Genomic DNA, 8010 nt, shown 5'->3' with positions numbered 1-8010 from the left:
TAAGATGACACCATTAAGCGCTATTGGTTAGTTGAAAAGAACGTATTCAACTTTTAATATAAAAAAATAAAAATAATAAGCAGTCCAATGTCGTCTTTCACTTGTTTTGGGTCCCAGTACATCGACGGTCCACGGGTTTTACCGTTTTAGGTCCCAATAACTTCTAAAATAATTACATTACCCCTTTTACATCAATCATCTTTACATCGATAACCTACATCACTTGTCTCCGCCGCCGCCAACAATTGCCAGCGCCACCACTCTCGCCGCCACCAACGTCACTGCCACATCACGCACACATCCATCTAGTCAGAATACAACTTAACCATTTAAACACCATGAATAAGATAGGAGTTGATATCTTGATAAAATGTTACCATGGCGCGGATCTCCTTTTTTAGTTAATCAATGGTGCTTGGCAGTTATGTTCTTTCTAATATTCAAGTTTTAGCTTATGAAAATAGTAATAGCTAGATTGATATTGGAGTGACTTTTCACTCCGTTATTTTGAGTAGCTATATGCGTGAGTGTCTGTAAAGCCAACTTAGTAATTACAGCAAAGTTGCATTGACTTTGATTGGCATATATACAATTGACCAGGGGGATAAGTAGATGTTGTATTGCTCATAATTCAAAACATTAAAGATATAAAGTCCTGTCAGTATACTACACAACTCATATTGTCCCAGACTTGCAGGCTTCTTATCATAAAGAAATACTGCTCAACCCGGCCGTCTCCACTAGAAACAAGCATCTGATTAACTTTCAGAGTTTTATTAGACCAAAACAAGCGTCACAAGACTTAACAGAGGGACCTTTTTTAGAGAGAAAACACTTGTATTTGGTTAAGTTCAGTACACGCAACATCCCACAAGTCGAAATTTACATTCATGATCGATCATTCTCCTACACAACCATAAGAACTCAAAAAGATACATGGAAACAACGAAGAAGCTTATAGACCGACTTCAACTTCAGCAGCATGCACTAGTTGATGCATCCGACTCTGGAGCCTTTTGGTTAAATATGTTCCTTTTCACAGTGGTTGACCCCTCTGCGGTCAGACTAGGTGTATCCAAAATCTGCACATTTTCATTTACAAGTTGTATAAATTATATATTTGACCATTGTATATCATACTTTGACTATATTATGCATCTTATCTTTTCTAACCAAAAAACAGATGCCACTTTGATCATAACCATAATAAATTTAAATCTAAATAGTTAAAACTTCAATTAAGATTGTGAATCTAAAGTTTGATATTGATCACCATGCATGCATGCTCAATAAGAATCTCATTTTTGTCCAATAATATAATAAACATTAGAAGAAAAGGAAACACATAATTCAAATACCTTCAGAACAAGTTCTTCGAAACACTGCTCAACGTTAACCCGTGTTTTGGCACTACATTCAATAAAAAGGCATCCGTATTCCCTTGCAAAGTCAATGCCCTCTTTTTTTGTGACAACCCTTTCATTTTCCTGCGAATGAGAAATGTGCCTCTTTAGTATATTAGACTACATACTGCTACAACAGCTTGCGCAATATGCATATTGTCATGTTTTTGAACTACACATGATCGGCAAAAAGTGGGTAATATGGGTCCCAAAAAGTTAATGTAGGTCCAGGCAAAAATGAATAATCTTTTAGCTTGGGTCAAGATGAAGTAGTCTTGCAGAGTTGCAGTACAGGTCAGGTCATGTTGAACTGCACACAGTTCATTTAAATATATGAAAAACTAATGTCTTGATTATGAGTTTATGCTGCAAAAACCACATATATAAAATATAATCTAAAGATTTAAATAGAACTTAAGAGATCATAAGCATTTCAATGCACTCTGGGTGACTTTCAACATGTTCTTTTTTTACTTTCCACAGTTGGCCCTTTATAATTTAAACAAAACCCAAATAGACTTGTTACGTATATAAATAAAAATTCCTGCATCAGGAATCAGTAGACAGAAATTGCATATTCCGAGTGTGAGAAGAAGTTGTTTCTCCCATATGATTATATCTAGGACAGGCAAACACTTTATAATGACGAAAGTAACCTTATCAACTTTATTGCCAACAAGCATCTTGATGCAATCTTGATTCGTTGAATACAGATCAATTTCCTTTGCCCATATATCAGACAGATTTGTAAATGTCTCTCTCCGGGTAACATCATAAACTGTGTTATATTGTCAAACACAAATGATCAATGATACATGCATTAACAGAAAATCATATAACTTGCATAGAATAAGGAACCACAAAAAAAAAAAATATTAAGGCCTTGTTTATTTTCTACTAATAAACTTAACAATTAAGAACTTAATCATTTAGTCAAATTTCATGTTTCATTTTTGACTTAATAAACAAAAATAACCATCAATTATTTATGCACTTAGCCACTTAATACACTCGGCACTTTATGAAAAAAAAGAAAGAAAAGAAACAGGCCCTAAGTCAAAGAAAACTGTAAGATGAAATATTAATTAACTAAAAAATACAAAGATTAATAAGCAATGTTTTTGAAACCGGTCGGACCGTGGTTGGACCAGCATTTTTAAAATTTCCGATTCGATAGCCACCGGTTGGGTACTTGATCGTGAACTGCTCTGAACCGCCTGCACCGGAAGATTGGACCTGAACCGGAACCAGATCACACCGGTATTGAACCGGTCAAAAGGAGTCAAAGCCTTTTATTTTGGATTTTTAATAAATAATGTGATCGAGAAATTGGAGTTTAGATCAGTGGGAATCGTTTATTAACGTTGATACCAACTTGTGATGTAGTTATATGCATAATAAAACCAAAAGGATCATTATTGTGCTTTTCCGGCCGACGAGCGTACAACGAAGAAGAAGAACAAAAGCAAAAGGCTGTATTCTTAAAAGTTGTTTACATTACCAATAATATTATCTTATTACTATTATGATTTTTCACTTTAACCCTCTACTATTTAAAATTTGTCAAATAAATATACAAATCTTGGTTAACTGAAATCCTTTTACATATAAAGATAAAAATTTCTCCATTTCGTAACAAAAATAATACAAAGGAATACATCTTTTTCATTTGTGTCACTGGCTAATAACTTATGACTAAAATTTGGGTTTGTTTTTGATGATTGACGTTAGAATTTGATTTTATTTTGAATAATCGATACTACAACTTAATATTAGTGAACTTATTTGTGTTTAAGTGAGAATTTTTTATGTACTACTTTGATAAATGCATATTTCGTTAAAAACCCGGTCCGATCCCGGTCCAACCGGTCTGACCAGTAACTTATATGAGACCGGTTCAGTGTTTGGTCCGGTTTTCAAAACATTGCTATTAAGATTCAGATATGGAAATCAACAATAAGCATACTGAGAAGAATCACCACATTATAAGTTATATTAATAAAGAATTATACTAATTTATATGACAAGAATATCTAATGAGATATTCTGGGCTTTTCTCAGGGAGTCCGAAGTTGTTATATTTACATAAATACCAATGCAAGGACACACATCAATACTAAATTAAGAAATTAAAAAATTAAAAACCACAGGAAGGTTTCGCATACCCATTATAATTCCTTGGGCTCCTCTATAATATGAGCTGGTTAGAGTCCTAAATCTCTCCTGCCCAGCTGCAAATGGTATTCAAGCAAAATATAATCAATTAGCATGACAAGGTAAAATTAACAAAATTGGCAGCTTGATGGCCTGGATAGTTAGTTTGAACTAGTAAATGATAAACTATATAGAAGTCATTATGGTACTATACAGATAACTATTGTAATAAAAACCCTAAGTTACATATGATGTAATCATGAGGACTGCAAGTTGGTAACGAATATTGCTTAAAGAAATCTTTTGATCGCTTATCTTCAATTAAACATTAATTTCTGTAGATTACTAGATCCATTGGAATGAAGTAAAGAGAAGACGAGCTACGTATCCCAGATTATTACAGCATGGTCTCTCACTAAAAAAGACAAGGGATAAAGAGATGGATATCCTATATTCAGTCCTCCTATCAGCAATAGATAGAACATCAGGAAATCAAGGGATAGCAACACAAATTCCGACTGATGAATTTCAAATAAAAACGCAGCACAGCAATAAAACATGATGTATCTGTGCCCCTTTATTCCAATCTTTCTTCTTAACAATTCACTCACATCATATGTAACTTACGGGGAAGTAAATAATATATCATACAAGTTAATCTTTAAATGTTCTACCACCTTATCTTTGCATTTCATTGTTTAAGTGAACAATAAAAGATACAAAATCACAAAAAGTTAACGTTCAATAACCTTCTACCAACCAAAGCCATAGTCCATACATACTTAAAACACAGATTCCAGAGACATAAGATAGAGTAACCGGAAAAAACCCCACATAACCAGAAAAAAGCAAAACCAGTAATGAAATTAACTGAGAAAGGGACCACTAAAACATTGCAAACTTCATTAAATCTATAAAATGGTCTTCTGACTAGGACCACAACACAAAAATATTACCAGTGTCCCAGATAGCCAGCTTTAGTTTCTTCCCTCCAATTGTAACATGCTTGACCTTAAAATCCACCCCTGAAATACATTTGAAACAGCGATGAGTGTAAAATGTACTGCTTAGGATCTAACTACGGTAAATGGCCGAGTAAGCACATTCCTAAAAAAGGCCTCCTACAATTCAGAGGTGCAGAGAAGAAGTACCAATACCATAAATTATCATGATAACAAGCAAGTAAATCCAAGAATGAAAAAAGGGGACTACTCATGTCTGCAACCGGTGTCCATATTCGATTATATTTTACTGTCACATTTTTCTTTCTTTATCCATCACACAAGACAAGGAGCAATGAAATAAAACTTTTATGAGCTGATTATACATGATTGTGAAATCGTGTTCATCGAGGCAGTAAGAATGATATGTAGGGTTGAAAACGAACTAAACGTTTGACAAACTTTTCACGAAAAACTTTATAGTAGCATCTGATGATCTGATGATTACACTTTGATAAACAACTCGGACGGTAAGACCTCTCAACTGAAGGTACCTAATTTGCAGTAATCCTTGAACTCTACCAGCAGGCTAGAGCAGCGACTCCTTTAAGACTTAAAAACTTTATCTGTTCTGTGTTTTTGATATTAAAAAATTGTAAACTATCATCCTTATTAAAAGCTTTGATGAAACCTTACAACCCTGACATATATTAGTATTGTTCGATATGTCAGATACATAATACACAAGCACACACATATATCCAAAACCTATTCTTACAATATTAACCAGAACTTCAGAAGAACCGAACCATGACATGTATTCATGTAATACTTTCATGTGGTGTTTACTTACCCGAAATTGCATACAAGCTAAACACCCCATGTCCCCACATCAAAATTCACTAATTTTGTCATAAAATGTTATACAACCACCCACCAAGCCGTATCAACTATCAAGTTCCCCTGCAGATATCCGTATTATATTTTCAACTTGCATCATGTCATATATTATTATACATATATGTGTGCTTGAATGCACACACCATAAACTTCAGTGACATAAAATAACATAACCATTTTTACACTAGCAAGTCCGCGATTAAAAAAAATGCAAACCCTAATTTAAACCAATGTGATAATTTTAAGCATCTCACCAACCATAGTTCAGTCCTTTTTTTTTGTCACTCCATACAACAGTCAATATCAAATGAAAAATGTTCAAACTCTAATTTAATCATATTATAACAGAACAAACAAACAACACAATATGGTCAGAGGTCTTTTAAGAATCAGTCACTCTACCCTAGATAGAGGTAAGTCTGTCAACATCTGGACTCCCCGATACCCCATTTATGCCAAAAAAATTGGGTACAGTTGTTATTGCAAACAAATAACACAATAACAAGTAGACAATATATATAATATGAATATATACAGAGAGATATAAAAGAGTACCAATTGTAGGAGAAAGATCTTCAAAGGAATCAGAAGTGAAACTCAAAAGAAGACTGCTTTTACCAACACCTGAATCCCCAATCATCAACAACTTGAATAAATAATCAAACTCTGACCCTGATGTTGAATCCATTTTTCCTAACACAACAAAGTTTTAGTCATACAAAATTACTATATATGACGATTACATATATGATATTGTAATCGTGGGTGTAGATATATACCGGCAGTATGTATGAATCAAATTCAGAGCGACCGACAAACACACACAAAGATCTTGTATAGATGCAAGTTTTTTTTTAAGATTCGTAACTACAAAAAGTCGCACTCTAAACCTTTTTCTTTTTCTTTTCTTTTCTTTCTGGAAAAATATAAGAGAAAATAGCGTGAATACCCTACTTTTTTTTTTTTTTAGTTTTCATAAAATACCCTTTAAATCTCAAATCGCAAATCAGAGTTGCGATTCAGGCCCTAAATCGTAAATCGCAAATCAGATTTGCGATTTAGACCCTAAATCACAAATCGCAAATAAGACCTGCAATTTGCGATTTTTGCATAAGGTTTTGGATAAGATTATGAGATTTTTGCTAGATTTTATGTACTTGTTACAGATATATTTACTGTATAACAAAGATAAAAAAAAATAGCATGAATCATTTCATCTTTAATTCATTTTACTTACAAAATTCTATCTAAAATATTCTTATGATTTCATATAAGTAATTAGTGATGGAATCAACCGTTTTGATAGATTTATGTCATGGAGGGTCATGAGAGAATATAAATGATAGTTTACATTATACACCAGAACCTTTTCATCATTCACTACAACTACCCGTTGATAAGTTAACTTGCAAAAAGTTAATTTTACGTGTTGCAAAAAAACTAAGTTTGAATGTTGAAAGTGAGTTGAGGTTAACTTATTCGAAAAATGGTAAAGTTTACATGTTAAACGATAATGAAGATGTTGATCGATTCATGAGTTATATTGGCGTTTCTGAAGATATTGCTACATTGTATGTTGTTGTGCCTAGAAGTACTGAAATTGGATCTGGAACGGGAAGTAATCAACTAAGTTCTTCAGCTCCTAGTATTGGCGTTCACAATTCACAACAAAAAAATTATCATCATCAAAATTTCATTGTTCCACAACAATTACAAATTTCTGATCATTTTCGTAGCCAACCCATTCAATATTTGCAACATTCTCAAAATCCACAATTTTTTGATCTTAGTCCATACGATGATCTTGAAAATGATTCAGATTGGTTTTTTGGTGAAAGTAAACATGAAGAATCAGTTAATGTCGAGGAACAAATCATTGATGATGATGATGTGGAGGATATTGTTGTGAAACCAATCTGACCTTATGAGTTATAGATGAGTATTCAATTCAGGCCATAGGGTTTGGGTTATTTGATTATACGTGTACCGAATTCATGTTATTCTGGTGTTTCAATGATTGATTTATGTTGTAAAGGATTAAAGGATTGATTGATAGATTAAAGTCATCAAAAGAGTTTTTAAAGAGGTCAATTTTATGTCTCCAGGTCGGGTTAAGGGTTTGAGATTGAATGAGAATCGTTTAGAGCAATTCTGAAATTGGGTTTGCTGGTCGGCACCCCAGGTGCGACGCACCAAGTGGGAGGTGCGACGCACCACTGCCCAGATTGGGATTTTGGATTTTCAATGGGAGCCCGATATGCGACGCACCAAGGGCTGGTGCGACGCACCTGGACATGATTTGAGTTTTCTGATTGATTGGTGCGACGCACCAAGTAGCTTATATGTCGATCTTATACTTATAGGTAGTCGGGAGCACTTAGCAAGCACTATAATCAATTCATAACAGGTTCATAAGCTGTACCAAGGTAAGATAACATCTTTTGTCACCTAGTGGTACAACAAAATACGTTTTCATAAGTAAAACCTTCCAAACGTTTATGTATGATGAAAAGTAAAGTAAAGGGGATTATAGGAGGTTGATATGGGATATGATACCTACCTTTATATGATGAATGACATGTATATGCAGGTTGCAAAGGCATAAGGTAAGT

At 33.8% G+C, this 8010-nt stretch overlaps 1 protein-coding gene across 1 annotated transcript; it reads right to left on the bottom strand.

Annotated features, from left to right (window-relative positions):
- Positions 1–755: 755 nt before the first annotated feature.
- On the bottom strand, positions 756–6319 carry LOC122587040 (ras-related protein RABC1-like). The gene is made up of 7 exons (XM_043759111.1): positions 6178–6319; positions 5954–6091; positions 4514–4582; positions 3569–3634; positions 2060–2181; positions 1359–1487; positions 756–1082 (listed from the first exon to the last, which is right to left on the bottom strand). The coding sequence occupies exons 2-7, from the start codon at positions 6084–6086 to the stop codon at positions 975–977; spliced, it is 627 nt and encodes a 208-aa protein (XP_043615046.1). The 5' UTR covers positions 6087–6091; positions 6178–6319; the 3' UTR covers positions 756–974.
- Between the last annotated feature and the right edge of the window lie 1691 nt (positions 6320–8010).

The sequence above is a fragment of the Erigeron canadensis genome, chromosome 2, assembly GCF_010389155.1.
Source record: "Erigeron canadensis isolate Cc75 chromosome 2, C_canadensis_v1, whole genome shotgun sequence".
Lineage (NCBI taxonomy): Eukaryota > Viridiplantae > Streptophyta > Magnoliopsida > Asterales > Asteraceae > Erigeron > Erigeron canadensis.
Note: the sequence above shows the minus strand (reverse complement) of the source record. Positions and strands in the feature narration are given on the sequence as shown.

Bases quoted from the DNA above. Each gene is read 5' to 3' on its own strand.
- LOC122587040 (XM_043759111.1), bottom strand. From the start codon at position 6,086: ATGGATTCAACATCAGGGTCAGAGTTTGATTATTTATTCAAGTTGTTG. The intron at 4,583-5,953 runs GTACTCTTTTAT...AATGTATTTCAG, and splicing joins AGATCTTTCTCCTACAATTG to GGGTGGATTTTAAGGTCAAG. The intron at 1,488-2,059 runs GTTACTTTCGTC...TCTCATTCGCAG, and splicing joins TTGGCAATAAAGTTGATAAG to GAAAATGAAAGGGTTGTCAC.